This window comes from Astyanax mexicanus, chromosome 17 (assembly GCF_023375975.1).
Source record: "Astyanax mexicanus isolate ESR-SI-001 chromosome 17, AstMex3_surface, whole genome shotgun sequence".
Lineage (NCBI taxonomy): Eukaryota > Metazoa > Chordata > Actinopteri > Characiformes > Acestrorhamphidae > Astyanax > Astyanax mexicanus.
This window is the reverse complement of record NC_064424.1, coordinates 17691650-17708962: the sequence shown is the minus strand read 5'-3', so window position 1 is coordinate 17708962 and position 17313 is coordinate 17691650. Positions and strand designations below refer to the sequence as shown.

The 17313-nt window shown below is 38.1% G+C and overlaps 1 protein-coding gene across 1 annotated transcript in view; it reads right to left on the bottom strand.

The window, feature by feature from the left end:
* The window catches only part of wwc1 (WW and C2 domain containing 1), a 49194-nt gene extending 36773 nt beyond the window's left edge, over window positions 1–12421 (bottom strand). The window contains exon 1 of the mRNA XM_007244424.4: window positions 11082–12421. Within this exon, the coding sequence (XP_007244486.3) occupies window positions 11082–11200 (119 nt within the window). The 5' untranslated portion in view covers window positions 11201–12421. The remainder of the gene's footprint in view (window positions 1–11081) is intronic.
* Window positions 12422–17313: the final 4892 nt, after the last annotated feature.

The window sequence follows — 17313 nt, the reverse complement described above, 5'->3', positions numbered from 1 at the left end:
GAGGCAACACACTGTGGGCCTCCAAGCCCAGCGCTCAGGACCACGGGGCAGTGGTGAGGACGCACACACAATCCGCTCTCACACTTTATTGCCACTGCCTGCCGGCTACTGCCAACAAAGCACACTGGCAAGCCTTCAAACGAAAGATAGCACCTTGCTTTTGGGAACCACAAGCTGGACTGCTAGATAACAATAGAACAACCTGCTCATTAGGGCTTTAGTGGTGTGTAGATTACTCTTTGTGGATTTGACTGAAACAGAGGTTGAAAGAAACGCAGAGGAGGTCCAAACGATATGCTAAATACTGCAACTGTGATACAAGCACGTATCAGAAAAAGTTGGAATAAAGTGAGGGAAAAATATATGTCTTAAGCCCTATCCGGACGGGACTAGTTTCTCAGGAGGACGTGTGTGAAAAATATTTTACACTTTTTTTTACTGATAAAACTCTTGCATCCTGACTGCAATTGAAAAAACAGGAGGACCATTAAGTTATTTGGCTTTCTCAGTCACATAACATCATGTTGTCACTTAATATCAGGTTTTGCAAATGGAGCACAATTGCAGCATCTAAGTAAGCACTCTAAAATACACTGGAGAAGAGAAGAGACTGACTCTTATTTATGTTAAATTTCAGAAACAATTCGAAAGAACAGTTCACAACCACAAAGTGTGGGAATCCGTATGGAAATCGCATCTGTAAGCTGTATCCATTTCCACTCGCTGCTGTGTTTACGCGAATCTCTGCGGAAACACACACCCAAAGTGTAATTACAGTACATGGTAGCGGACAAAAACAAATTTTACTAAAACCTAAGGTGACAAAAAAAGCAGATTACAGCATCACATTAAAGCAATTACAAAATCTTCACATAAAATATTAACTAAGTATTAAATTAAAATACAACCTTAAGCAAAAGAAAGAAATGTCTCTAACAACATCAGAGAAAAACACATACATGGTCGTTCCGGATGGGAATAAAATCACAGAGGACCCCCCATAATAAAGAAAATGACCCCCCCAGGACCCCCTGAAAAACTAATCCCGTCCAGAAAAGGCTTTACACTTACATACAGACAGAATAACCCAATATATTCCAAGCTTTGTCTGGCATTTGTAATGCTGCCATACCTTTCTCCTTAAAACTTTTTAAATTGCTTTTTAAAGAGCAAATAAGTGTTTCAGCTGTTATTTCTATCCTGCCTGCAATGGTTGCAATTAAGTCATAATCATTATCTCTTTGTAATGTGTGCAGCATGTGGTTTTTACACTGTCTTGTTGAAAAAAAAATGCATAAGCATTCCTTTAAATGATGACGTACTGAAGGCAACATTGTATTTTTCTGCATCACCTGCGGCAATCACAGCTGTTTACCAACACTGTTTTTTGCACCTGTTGCTGATATCAGTCTGACACGTCTTTTTTCGGCTTTGGTATGGAACACTCTGCGTCAATTCTTTCCCAAAAAGATCTGGAATACTGATTCTCCTGACAACAATATACATATACACTGTGTGCCTCAGAGCCCAAAGCAGACAGTACCACTAGTAAGTGCTATGTGTGAATGTACAATAACTCTGAATGGTAGTGCCCAACAAAGGTTTACAAAAAGTGGTTCTATTAGCTATTGATGCAGTGCCATCAGTTTTAAGCACTGAAAATATGCACCATAGAAAAAAATTAAATCACACTGCCCAGACAAAACATGAATTATATTGGTTAGCATTTTCAATACCGACTTTTTCCGATTTAGGATTGTATGAAATAGTAAAAGATCAAAAAAATGTATTATTTCAACACTCTGATATATTAAAACATCCAAATAAAATCTCATCTGAAAGTGTGATTAGTCAAGATGCTCACAGCACACAGTAAAGATGATGCAACTGCATATAGAGACAGATATAGACATAAAAAGGAAGCAGCAATTTTACCCTCTACACTCCCTTGTTTAAGCTTCTGAACACTGGATTAGATTTGAAATGAAGGCCCTTGGCTAACCCTCTGTGCTCTGGAACCCAGACCACACCTCACAGCAGGGTATTACAGCAAGCTAGCAAAGCATTTCTCTGCTGCAAACAACACAGAGATCTTAGAAAGTCAGAAAACACAGAATAAAACCCTTCTTCCAGACATTCTACAAGCCTGCTTGCAATACTATCAAGTCCTATTATTATACAGCATATTCATGATTGCCAGCACCGTAGAAAGTGCAAAAACAGATTATCTTCCTAATCAAACTGCTGCTTAAGCACATCAAAACCTCCATTCCATTCCGCTCACTGTATAATTCAGAGGAGAACGAATCTGGCTTATCCTCTTGATTTTTGCAGCGAGCGAGCTGGGAGATGTGGTCTTCCGCCTAGGCTCAGGACTTACAGAAAGCATGAAACTGAAACGGCTCCTTTTTCACTTTATGAATAATGAAATGGCATGCAGAGACCCCCATGGCCTGTTCTAAATTTAGCTCAGGAGAGGAGGGATAGCTTCGGCGATGCTAACAAAGAAAAAGGCAGCCTAGCAGATCCCATTATTCTGTTTTCTTTTTTTTTTTATTATCTCTCCACAGTGCTGATGCAGGGCTGTGATCACAGCTGCCTCGGCGGCTGGTGGGTGCTGATAGCTGGTTCCAGATCTCATTAATCTCAAAGTTCTGGGGATATATACGCTCCTTGGCTGAGACCTTAAATTCAGAGGGGCCAACAGCAGTAAATCTGCAAATGCTCATCTGATAGGCATATCAGTATATGAGTAGGGTTGCTGCATAATCACATAAAAAATTAACTTTTCAATTTAGTAGAGAAACTGTTTACAAATAGCTTTTCAGTGTTACCAATGCAGGATTGAATGTTTAGGCTCTATACACAATCGCAAGAACATGATTTCTTCTATTATCCCAATATTATCCCGATATAAAACCAAGTCACAAATAAATGCAAGTGTAAACACACCCAATGTGGATTCAGAATAGATGCTAATTGCTGATGACACATAAAATGAGGCACAGAATTAAGGCTGCAACAATTAGTCACTTCCCAATTTCTGTGTTGTCCAACTGTTAATTTGTAACAGCAATAAATTACAATTTGAGACATCAACCCTCTTTAGCATAGCATAAAAAAGTCTGAAATAAGAAAAACAACTGGCTGCCAAGAAATTAGCACATTTACATATTCCCACACACCAATTAGACACACCTGCCATTAAGTGTAAATGCAAGTGACTAAGATGATAAAGATACAATTCATATAATGCGAACTGTTGTAAATGGGGTCTGCAGGTGCATGCAAAGGCATCTTTTTGCACAAAAACACTCACACTTAAAGAGATCCCACCAGCTCTATTCCTGTCAGTTTAGTCCCTTTCAAAATTAGCCATTTGAGGCCTCCGAACTTTTGTGCAAACAAGCAGTTGCGTTTACCACACGTTAGTGTTAGCCGTTTTTTGCTAAATATCAAAACCCAAACAGGTTGCCAAGGGCAGGAGCTACAGATCCCTCCCCATTAGACAAAGTCTGCTGACTAATCCAGCTTAGTACTGAAAGTTACATCTTAATAAAATTGACAATACAGCAAAATATATACACAAATAAGCTGAATTTAAACGCATTCCAAAGTAGGGATAGTACAATACCATTATTGAGTAGGAGTGGCATGAAGCATTTGGCTAATACTGTTATTTAAAACTAAATAAATAAATACACAAAAATAGATAAATAAAACCTTTTGGTGGCATAGCATTTCTATTGCAGTACCAATCTACATGAATATGGGAATCACTGCAAATTACCTAGTAATAACTAAAAGTTCTAGCTAGGGGTGTGCCATATCATATTATACATGATAATATCGCCAAAAAAATTTAATATCGTGAACGATATTATACCCTGAAATATTGTGCCATATCACCCACCCCTAATTACCTAATTATCACATTTTTAGCAAAAGAAAAATTCACACTGTTCTCATTTCCCATTATATATCTACTAGAGACAGATTATATCTATCCAGTATAATTTATTTTACTTTAATATGGATATATGGAAATATTTGGAGTGCATTAAAAGTATCATGACAGTCTGGATTATTGACTACTGTTACAAATCTGATAAAAAATTTTTTTGAAATATCTAAAAAAAAAAAAACATATATTGCATGCAACAATAAAATTCTAAATATTTTTTCTAATTCAGTGTTTTGTCATATCACCAAAAGTATCGTTATCGTGAAAATACCATGTAATTTCGTGATATTATTTTAGAGCCATATCGCCCACCCCTAGTTCTAGCTATATGAAAACTTAAGCAAACCATGGTACAATTTTGCACTGCAGTCAAAAAGCTCTACAGATCAACATCATAATCTATTCATCCACTGTAGCTGGGGGACTGTTGACGACCACTGTTCTCCTCAGTCTCCCTAAAAATTGCAGCAGAGGGGCACAGGGAACCCCAGTGAAGTCAAACGCTCAGAGCCCGTGCTCTAATGCAAACTGACAAAGCAGGCGGCCAAGTGCAAACTCGGGGCATAGCTAAACGATGAGTCAGACACTTTCATTCAGCTCACTCTATAAATTCCCTGTGTCATTTATGAGGCTCCAACTAGCGTCGTGCCGCGCTCAAGGTCCGACAATAAAAGGCCGCTGCGCCCCTGACGACAGCCCAGCTCCTATCGGAGCGAGAGATAACATTCCATTTACCTGAGCGAATGTTTTCAGTGCGTCACGCTGAGGGAAAATAAACAATACAGCCCTGTGTGGAATGCAAGTGCTTCCCAGGGAAACGCTTTGTCTTGAGTGACTTGTCAAGCTGATAACTGTCCGGCTTCTAATCATTATTCTTTCAAGAGCTGCTGCGCTTGTTTGCAGGTTACAGCTACGTAATCTTATCGCGCCCTCTCCCTCCAAAATACTCCGGCCAGAGCCAGGCACCGACTGGCACAGGGAAGGCTTAGAAGAGGAGATGAAATCCAGTACAACCCAGGTGTGCCTTACACGAGGGAGTCACTAAGCACTTAGGAATTTGCACTGCTCCCCGTTCAGAAATCCCCAGGTGGTTGAAATAAAACAAGCACTTTTTTTTTAAACACTGCCAACACTGTACAAACTGTATGTTACATGGCACAATACTCCAAATCAACCCAACACAGCAAAAATAAAGAGCAATCTGCTTCATGTTAATATATGTTTCTATTTTCTGTTCAACATCGAATGTTACGAATCAACATCATACACATCTATTAAGCATAACATTGTTCTTATTTCTACACCCATTATCCATTTTCAAGGTTCACTGAAAATATAGGAGAACTTTAAAGTTCCATAATAACAGACTGTAATCTTTGTCTGTTTTATCATCATCATCCTTCTCTCCATCCTTCTGACCCAAAAGGGCCACCATAGAGCAGGAATTATTTGAGTGGTGTGTTAGTGTATGCTGCATCATACCAGCACCACACACTAACAGAGGTCCAGACTAGGGGTTCAGGAAAAAACGATTCGACCTTTATCGTATTTCTAACATTGAGCGATTCAGAATCGATTCTCATTTTTAAATAATCGATTTTTTTGCGGGTGCAGCTACTGTCGTGCGGAGCTTTTTAACTGTACCCTGGAGCTTTTTAATTGTCGTGCGGAGCTTTTTATTTGTACCGCGGAACTCAGCTACTGTCGTGCGGAGCTTTTTAACTGTACCACGGAGCTTAGCTACTGTCGCTCGGAGCTTTTTAACTTTCCTTTTTTTTTTTTTTTTTTTGCGCCGCTAAAGAATGGAGGACGAAGGAAAAGAAATCCAACCGATTTGAAAAAATCGGAAAAAAATTTAATCGTGACCCCAAGAATCGATTCTGAATCGAATTGTGGGATTCCCAAAGATTTACAGCCCTAGTCCAGACAGTGATTTATTTTTTAGCAGCCATCAGATGCCTGACATGCCCTCTCAAGGAAGCCTCCAGTAAGCCCAATTTATACTTCCGTGTTGAACCTAAGCCGTAGCCTACGTATATCAAGGGAGAGTGCGCTACGCAGCAGAGTGCATTAATCAGCATCTCTGCAGTTTTAAATGTGAAGGCGGTTATGTGAGGGCAGGGATGCAAGCCTGGCGGACCAATCACAGCTGTGGCTGTCTGTGTCACTTTGTTACATTTCCAGCAGTCGGTTGTTTGCGCGAAAGCATGGTCAAACAGCAAGCACATCTTTAGCATAAGAGACAACTTTTTTAGCAACAATGAACCAAGACTACACACTTTAAATCTGCACATTCAGCATGGCAATACTCAGAGTCAGTGTCATTCTAAACCAAGCCATACTTCACAGTTGAACCAAACATGACCAAGTCAGCCTCTACCTCCTCGCCTCTCAAGTGAGAGCTCAAGCAGGCTAATCATAAGAGTGCTCACAACAGTGCCTGAGGATGTCATCCAGCTAGAGCCTCTCTGGTGCTGTACTTTTCCAATCATTAGCCAAACCTGTCAAATGGGACCTCATTATCATTCTAAGCAACAATGTTTTCATAGGTGTGATTTCAGAACGTCTGAGCAAGTCCATCATTAAAATGTAAACGAAGAAATTCTGAGTAGTTTGATGCACAAAATGCACAAGATTTAAGAGAAATGAAGAACCTGAAGTGCTTTATGATGGTGGTCCAATTAGGCAGTGGTTTGAATGTCTACAACACAAGGGTAGCAAAGTCAGTTATTTGCAGCGAATCTACAATGTTTTTTTAAATATTACATGTATTGTTGACAGGGATGGCACAATATATAATTTCAGCAGCGCCATCCTAATGTGTGCAGTGCATGCTGAATGTGCAGTGACATGTGAGGCAGGTTATATCCTGCTTATCTAGCTCATTATGCTACAACTAGAAAAGGTAAATTCACTTTGTTCTCATCTTCCAGGACAAATCTACCAGAGGCAGACCACATCTGCCAAGTATCAATTATTTTACTTCTATCATCAATAAACATGCATGACTAATACCACAACATGATGGATTGTTGACTTCTAAAAGAACAAAAATACTGAATGTCGAACATTGAAAAAAATAATACTGCAATTTCAAGCGTGAGTTGATGTCTGACCTCAATCATTTTTGCTGACCTAAAATATAACTCATTTTGTTTGTTTGTTTTTTTTATCATTGATTGGCCATTGACCATCTTAATAATTAAAAGTTTATTGCTTTATAAAAGAGTGTAATAAGTTGCTATAAACTCTCAAAAAAAATGTCATTGGGGAGGGGTTCCCCCAGGGCTGTGTGTTCAAGTACATATATATTTGTACTATACTCATTTGCAATTGTTTGTTCCCTGCAGATACATTTACACTGTTTGGTTTTACTTTGGATTAACAAAAATGTACCATCCCCCTTCTCCTGACAGTGTATAATGATTAGATTAGTGTCATATACGCTCTTGAATGACAAAAATATTGTTTAAAGCAATAACTTCTGCGAAAATATATCATCCAAACAAAAGTAGGTATAACGATGGACCTACGTTTAGATGTGTGTAAGCCATTAAAGCTCACCTTCCGCGAAAATCCGATTTTTCTTGTTTTTTGTGGAATACAGTAGGTCTCTCCGAGTTGAATGTGTACACCTGCACATTAAACTGTTTTGCAGCCCCCATTGTCTGCAGGAGCTAAGCCAAGAAATCCCCCCTCCCTCCCTCCGAAAAACGGGTGAATTTTGAATTATCTTTCTGCCTACGTAGGCAGAAACTCACAGACCAGCCCACCTTGGCTCGAGAAACTCCCAGAGGCGGAGCTGAAGCGACGCAACATCACCGCTCATCAGTTAGGAGGTGGGAGGCAGTGAGCGGCAGAGCGGCGGAGAGGCGTCGCAGTGCTCCTAGCCAATCAGAGGAGAGATATTTGCATGCTGTTTGCATGTATGAATATTCATGAGCAAAGCTGGAATCCGGTCATTTTGGACACACCCCTAAAACAGTCCATTAAAAAAGAGCTATACAGAGACACCTGAGCACTTTTTCTTTACAAAAACGGCTCACATGTCATTCATTCATACTAGAGACCACAACTAGACATTTTAAAATGAAAGAAAAAACGACGGAAGGTGAGCTTTAACCGATTAACTGTCTGTGAGTAACAGTACCAGCAGCCCTGTTCTGTTTAGATAGACTGCCCTGCTTAAGTGTGAACTGCAACACGTGAATAATTGTTATATTGACATGTAATCGACACAATCAAGGCATATGGTAAATACATATTTGGTGGGTGGAAATGAGCAAGCAAGGAAATGTGAACAGAATGCTCCAACTGTTGCTCAGCAGGGGAACACCAGCAGCTTCTATATGGGATGTGCTGTGGAGGTGGGAGACAGGCAGACGCGCTGACAGATTTGGGTCAGGATTTGAAATGTTGGTAATTTTTAATCAGCTCTTTTGATGCAAGGCGGTGCGCACAGACACCGAACATCAACGCAATGGCTTGAAAGCCTTTTTATCCTGCCTTTCTATGTGGATCCTTTCAGTTGTTGCATGACAGCCTTGCATAGTTCAAAGAAGATATGTGCACACTGCACCAACTTCAGTCTAGTGGAGATATAATTATTGCCTTTTTTTATTTAAAAATAAAATGACAAAACTGAAGTAATGCCAGACCTCATGCATTTAATATAACTGTGACTGAATTTAGAGCAAAATTTATTCCTCCTCTGCTCAGTTCTTTGAAAGGCCTGAGCTCCAGCAGGACTGTGCCGCAGCCTCTGGCTCTCTTAGACCACTGAGCAAAATGTGCATTTTGACTGCTGTTTACCCGTCCTTGTTAACGTTTGCAGAGCCGTGTTGTGCACTTTCACCTTGTTGTGCACCTTGGCATGCAGTGAAAGGGATTTGGGAGAATCAGCCCTCGCTTTTGCACGCCTCTATGGGCAGCTCTCATGCAGTACTTTCAGGAATGTGTCCTAGGTACTTGTTTACAAATTTCTGCCATCTTGGTTTCCTGGCTACAGCCAAACCTGTTGCACCAGACAAAGAGAGAAATATGTGGCCCGAACACTATCATGTTCCAAATTTGCGAGCTGAGAGAGAAGAACAAAGTAAACAGAAAGGTACAGTAGTTGCCTAATTTCCCTCAAAAATGAAAAATGAATTACACAAAAAAATCAGGATAACCTTTTTGCAAACCCATCTTAAATCAATGCAACATGATCTGAACCAATAACCAAAGCTTAGAAATGCTCATTTAATCCCAAGGCATTCCTGTAAAGATTTTGTGCCAAAGTCCAAATGAATTCCAGTAGTAATACTGAAAACCTCTTTTGCAATAATACAAAAATTGTTAAGGCTCAACGCAAATGCAAGCCTACATATGCATAATTTATGTTACAAAGTTTCTTTATGTTCTCTACAGAACAGAAACACTTTGCTAGGAAATCTTCAAAAAAGAAAAAAGAAAAAGGTGGTGTGACAGGAATGTGTGTGAGCTAGCATGATTCATGTGTGACTAGACTAAAGAGAATGGATGAGCATAACTGAAATAGCAAGCTAGCTATGATTGTAGAAGCAGGCAGGAAATCTGTAAAAGAAAAAATGCAGAGTGAATTGATTTGCCCCACAGAAGTCCCCTCTCTCTGTATACACCACAGATTATGGGTGTGCCATATCGAATCAAAAACAATATATCATGACACAGTAATATTGTAATAAAAATAAGAAAAGGCTTAAATCTGTGTTTATTTTTACACTAACAATATACTTATTTTTATGTTTCAGTGTTTTATTATATCACAAAGAAAATATTGTTAGCATTAAAATACCATGAAATATTGTGATCTTAGCTACTTCAAGCCCATATCGACAACTAATAACATCACAGATCAGATAAATTATTACCCATCCCTTGGGTTCATCCAGCTGGTGGTGTGGTTGAAGGTGTCTATGTAGTTTAACCCTCTATGGCATTAATTAACTTTTTGAAGCTTGGGAGTCCCTGTAGATATAGCTGGCAAACTTAAATTTAGAGTCTGTCTTCTGATAACAGGCTGATCATTTGAATCAGGTGTTTAAGAGCAAGGAAGCACCCAAAACATGGATGCTTTTTGGGTAGGAGGAGGTCTCCACCAGGACCAGAATTAAAAGAGAACCACTGCTTCATCATGATTAATCTGACAATGGAGTTCTAATTCTAATGAAAAAAAAGTAAGTTCACAACAGGAAAGTAGGAATATAGTAAGAATACAGACAGACAAATATACAGTTCTGGAAAAAATAAGAGACCACTTAAAATGATGAGTTTCTTTGATTTTACCAGATTGAAAACCTATGGAATATAGTCAAAAGGAAGATGGATGATCACAAGCCATTAAACCAAGCTGAACTGCATGGATTTTTGCACCACGGATGGCATAGTTATTCAAAAGCAGTGTGTAAGACTGGTGGAGAAGAACATGCCAAGATGCAATAAAACTGTGATTAAAAACAGGGTTATTCCACCAAATATTGATTTACGAACTCTTAAAAACTTTATGAATATGAACTTGTTTTCCTTGCATTATTTGAGGTCTGAAAGCTCTGCATCTTTTACGTTATTTCAGCCATTTCTCATTTTCTGTAAATAAATGCTCTAAATGACAATGTTTTTATTTGTAATTTGGGAGAAATATTGTCTGTAGTTTATAGAAAATACAACAATGTTCATTTTACTCAAACATACACATAAATAGCTAAATCAGAGAAACAGATTCAGTCTTTTAATTTTTTCCAGTGCTGTACTTCTTTCACCTACTCTTCCACATATACATTTTATGTAATGCTTACCTATATGCCTAATTGTATGGGAAGAGATGTAACGTTGTATTAAATATGGATAAATGAGAAATAATGTATGATATGGACCAAAACATTGGTTTGTTTCCCGAGGGCAACACTATGCCTTAGAGGGTTAAGTTAATTAAACTAGTGACTTTTTCTGAATAAATAAAATATTATAAAATATCAGTGTTTATTATTATCACAAAGAAAATATCATTATAGCAAAAAATACACTAAAATATCACAATATTAATTACTTTAAGACCATATCGCCCACCCCTATTACAGATCATAAATTATTAGGTTACCTATCCCTGGGGTCAATCCAGCTGGTAGTGTGGTTGATATGGTCTATGTAGTAGACCTTCCCGTCAAAATCTCGGGCTTCTTCCCAACCCTCTGGCAATGGTAACTCCTTCCTTGGCATGTCCAACTAGTCTCCATGTAATATGCCCGCTAACGTTGAGTCTTGTAGATCAATTTGACGGCGAAGAAGCATGTGTAGTTTTCGGGCTGATCCAACGCTAAAACAGCGCCCAAGTGCCATTAACTGCTGAGGAGCGAGGTGTGTGCGTTTCTGGGTCTGGGAATCTGGGGATAATCCATTATATTTCAGGGTATTCCAGGGTATTCCAACAGTATTCCCTTCTGCTCCTACAGATTCCACCACAGATCCTACAGTTTACAACGGAGCATCCTGGCAGAATCCGTCCACCAGGCAGGAGCAGCCTACCAACAGCCTACCAACAGCTACAGCCGTGAGCACTGTAGTTATCTAGCTAAATATAAAAAAGTAAAAAAATAAAAATAAAAAAAACTGTGCTTATGAAATAAAGAGTTGTTTAGCTAAATATTTTTTTAAAAAAAAGTAAGAGAAAAAAAAGACTAGGCTTATGAAAGAGAGTTGCTTAGCTAAATTAAAAAAGGGTAAAAATACTCTGTGCTTATGAAATAAAGAGTTGTTTAGCTATTTTAAAATAAACTAAGAATCAACTCCGAAACATTACACACATTAGCTACCTAGTTAGCTAACCTAGACAAGTTGCAAACTCAGGCTGTTCCAAAAAGTTTCAGCTAGACTTTTTCTCTATGAAGAGAAGTAACTTAGCAACCTAAGCTAGCTTAGTTAACTAAGTCTAAAACAGGAACCCTAAAATACTAACACTAACAAAAGTTCTTCAAAGAAAACTGAGAGAAAATTACACCAAGCTACGTCTATTCCACGTCCACCCCCGCAAAAACAAACTCCTCCAAAAACCAAAACAACAAAACATGCTGGAGTTCCCCTCCTCAGTGCCTGCTGCTGCTGCTGTCCACCATGTTTACGCTAACCTAGCTAGCCAACGTTAGCGCTGTTGCTGCGTTAGCCTGTTAGCTTAGCAAGTGAGCCAACCCAGCTTACGCTTGTTAACTAGGAGCAGACCCCTCTCTCTCTCCCTCAGTTCTCCCTCAGTTGTGCTCCGCACAACCCTCGCCCTCTCTTCTGACTGCCTCTATCTGTTATCCAGGGTCTCCAAAAAACATTTCTTCAGAAACTCGCCACTTCCAGCCGTATATTTCCAGCTCTCGCTTCTCCTTTAAGTGGCTGCGGTTCTCCCTCAGCTCCCAAGCCAAGCTCGGTCGCTATGCTGCGGTTGGATGAATGGCGTCATACAGGTGATGACCGTAATTCTCCCAATAGCGGAGCCACGTACAGACCGAGCACTTTGGAAACACTCGCTGGCTAACCTTCCTACCTGTCCGCAGCACAACACATCAGTCCTCACAGCGTCTGCTGAGGATAATTTCTGAATAATAATATTATAAAAATATACTAATATTATCAGTACATAAAGCATGTTACATATATATATATATCATATCACTGTCCGATGAAAACGACAGTTGGGGTTAAACGAAGTTTATCCATTAGAATTTTAGTTTTCTAGCTACATAATTAGAAAACAATCTGTCCCTACACTTTTGTCATTTTTTGTAAATGGACCAATAAAGAAAGAACTGCTTCAAATTTACCTGATATAAACTATTTTTACTGTTCACCAACGTCTACTGAAAGTTCAGAAGGTTTTTATCTCTCTCTCTTCTGTTAAGGTGTTGATTTGGAGATACGTGTTTTTTCCACTGGGCAGTAACAACATGATACAGCTCAGTTTCTGAATTAGTTTCTCTGATTTTGCTATTAATAGCTATATGTTTGAGTAAAATTAATATTGTGGTTTTATTCTAGACCTCAAATAATGCAAAGAAAACAAGTTCGTATTAATATAAGTTTTAAGAGTTCAGAAGTCAATATTAGGTGGAATAAACCTGTTTTTTATCACAGTTTTATGCATTTTGGGAGTGTTCTTCTCCACCAGTCTTACACACTGTTTTTGGATAACTTTATGCCACTCCTGGTGCAAAAATTCAAGCATATCAGCTTGGTTTGATGGCTTGTGATCATCAATCTTCCTCTTGATTATATGTCAATTTGGTAAAATCAAAGAAACTCATAATTTTCACGTTTCTTTTTTAGAGCTGTATATTACTGATTATAAAATGCCAGCTGCATCTTTCCCGCCTTTACAGGAGCAAGCTGGAGTGACGTTTCCTGGCTGCGGGCGAGCAAGTGTTTAGCGTAATTCCTTCAGTCCGTTTATTGCATTTACAGAGTGCGGCTCCATACTATGAAGTGCTTTATCATATATAACACATTCACTTTCATTCAAGCTGTATTTATTTGATCAAACAAGCAGCTGAACAACAAAGTTAACAGGGCCCGTCCACTTCCACAGCGGAATTAAACACGAACAACGCCCTCCAACGGAGGAAGGGTGAACATCGCCAGTGTATTTATTGCAGCTGAGAGTTTAAAAAGGCACACTGAAATTTTCAGAACACGATTAGATAGGATGGTAATTAAATTGTGTAATTAAAAAGTGTTATTTGGCTTTTAATTTTAACTTTTCAACTATTTTTTTACACTAATGTAGTGCAACATATGTCAGAGTGATGTAGTTATGATTGAGCCATTGGCAATAATACACACATTTACATTTTTGTAAAAATGTTATGTTTTAAGTAATTCTCTGAATATATGTTTTTAGAAACAGCAGTTACTAATTCCAGATGTCCCAAGTCTCCTGGAAATATCTGTAACGGCTCCCTGATGCCCGCAAGTCAGATAAAATCACCCAGAATCTAAAACAAGTGGCCCAGGAGTAAACACATACATTTGTTAAAGAGAATTTGACTTTACTAATTTACTATATTGCATCAAACATTTCACAATAAAACCCTAACATTTGGCTAACATGAAATAAACAAAAAAGTACTATAATAAATAAGCAATATAATTATTAATACTTCTATAAATATTTATACATAAAGAATTTATATACAGTGTGCATTTTGTATTGTTTATACACATAAGAAATACAAACAAAATGTCTTTCCATTTTTGTCAGTGAAAAATCTTTCCAAAAATCGTGAATTTAATCAAATGATCAACAGATTCATCAATACACTCTAGTCATGTCCATTAAAGAACAGGGTGAAAGAGGATAATAATGTATACAGAGAAACAGGAGTACTGCAGTCTGTAATAACAACTACAATGTGTCCTATTATTATTATTATTATTATAAGATGGACAATGAGTGTAGAAATAAGAAGGAGGTCATAATATTGTGACTTGACTGTGTATTATAGAATTCAACTCATGCATGTTTTTTTTTTTGGCTAAAATTTTTACTTACTTGTGCTTACTTGTTTTTGAGAAAATTAATCAGCTCTGCATCTTTCGTGCCATTATAAAGTTCTTCACATTGTCAGTATTAACTTAAGTTTTACTATTAAGTTTTATCTATTGTAATGGAGTAAAATCAAACCTGTTTTATACATTAAGTTTTTTACAATTTAGATTTCAAGCATCCACACCCAATTTCTATTTCTAGACTGAAGACTTGCAATGCTGCTTTAGGAGGATGCTGGGACTGCAGCACACGGTCTTTACCAAGTTTGCCTGCTATTGTGTTTATACCTGGCAACCTGAGGTGTGGAAATAGAACTGGGAAATGGGCAGGGTCAGAGGTGGAGGAATCAGAGTGTAAAACACAAACAGTTTTCCAACATACTAGATGTCAAGAGATAAGCAGGTTTTCTTAATATGCTGTATGATGGCATATGCTGATCATTTTATTACTTTGTAAAGTAAACAATGAATAAGTAAAAATTATGTGAGTCAGGTACATTTTTGTGATTGTCCTAATAGATTATTAATATTAACTAAGAATTGCTCCACAAGTAAGCTTGTGTCTGGACTTGTTATAGGGTAAGTAAGCTACAGTAGCTGGGTTATCATGTATCTACAGAGAGTTCTTTCTCCTTCTCTGTGGTACAGGAACATACTTTAATCAAATGTTCTGCAGATAACATTCACTGCCTGCTGCACATCTTCTGAACATGAAGATAATGACTGCTTTTTATGTAAGTCATCACAGCTGTATCTAATGAATATTTTTAATGAAGAACTGGCTCTGTTCCTGCTTTAATCACAGAGCAAAAAGACTGCATGGTCTGCATGCTGTTGGTGACTCCTACTGCAGTAGTGGGCCAAGCATTAAACATGGGGCCTCTGGGATATGTGGTCAGCACAGATCCTTAAAAACTGAGGAAGCAGTAATTGTACTGCACAGATATATCTCAATATCATGCCTAGCTGTGTTCACAACAGCATGGCCATAGTGATCTTGGTACTGGATGAAAGCACTTATTTAACTGCAGTTCTTTTAACTGACATCCAGTGTCAGGAATCTGACGAGATTCAGCTAAGATCCCTGTGGAATGGAATGCTGCTTAAGAATTTGTTTACTGAGCTCTATACTGGTGATGATAAATAAATTAATCCTGCTTTAAGATAATTTATTTGGTTAACTGAATCTGACACCCTGTGTCTTATAAATAAATGTTCAAAAACCCATCTACCTGTAATGGAATCTATATTCACACTGAACACTGTTCAAATTTATAGCATCAAAATCCAATTCCTGAAGTCTATATCCATATATTTGGTTGCTGTATTAATGACACACATACTGGAGGCTAAACCTAGCTAGTCACATTAATGAGCTTAGTGTAACATGCAATTCACTTAAAGATTCTGTATATAAAACTATGATTCTTTCTGCCCGTAAAAGTCACACAAGGGTACATGCATCTCAGACTAAAATAAATGCTTTCTATTAAGCCACCGCTCCATTTTTAATTCGCAGCACAGAGTTATGTATGAAGCCCAGAGAAAGTCGTGGAACATCCCGCACTCTGCCATCTTGCATGTGCAATGCTGCTTGGGGGTCACTGTCTTGTCTCTCACCCTCCTGCATTCACATTGACAGGCAACAGATTAACAGAAGACCATTCATTTCCTGTGGAAGGGGTCAATTTGTAGCCATGACACAGTGACAAGTGGCAAGCGACAATTTGGAAAAAAAGTAAAGCTAGGAAGAAAGTAGTGGATAGCTCGATAACTTGGTAACTTGGGTTCACACCCACCCACGATAGCGTGAACAGCCTCAAACACACCCACAAGTGACAAGCGTTGGACAATGCAACAAAACTGTTGCCTGTTAGCGTCAAAGCAAAGTTAGAGAAGGCAATACAAAACGAAACATTTTAGCAGGGCAGGACTAACATGCATATGTGTCTAAACTGGCTATAAACACCAAAAGCACAGAACAACACACACAGAGGGTGTGTGACTATATTCTCCACTGAGAATGCCTATACTCCACTGCATTTGCACATAGATATTATTTGTTTGTTGCATTTTATTGTCAGTTTAATGCTTAAAATGTAGTATATATAATATTTAACCACTGAAACTAATAAAATGAAAACGCTCTATTTCACAAAAGCACTGATTTTCATATCAACTACTACATGAATAGAGCATGACATTTGTGTAGGCCACAGACATAGGTTCAGGATTCAGGATTAAAGGGGTTACAACCCTTCCACCATCTACAACCTAGCCATCTAGCCAACTCACTGTGTAATTAATTTAGATGAAAGTTATTTAGTTGGACCTAATAAGTGCTAATACTCCCAAAGTATCACTTGAGAACAAAGTTCTACTTCATCCACTCAACCATTAAACATTTGTGATTGGATTTCTTGTGCGCTTTGATCGTTTTCCACTCATTAATAAAGCTGTTCAGTAGGTTTGCATTTACATTCTTTTCTGTGGTTGAATGCCCTGAGCCCCCAAACTCCACATGTTTAAGCTAGAATATACTTAAGGGCTTATCACCTACTTGCCTGTGACTAAATTGCCACAAAGTTCACTTTTCTTCTCACAAGGATGCAGAGGTTATATTTAAAAAAACAGCTCTTTATTTTCTGATGTTTAGATATTGTGATTTGGTGAATTGTAAATTATATATTTTTTTAAAACCACAAGTATATATATATATATATATATATATATATATATATATATATATATATATATATATATACATATATATAGCTCTGGAAAAAATAAGAGACCACTTAATGATG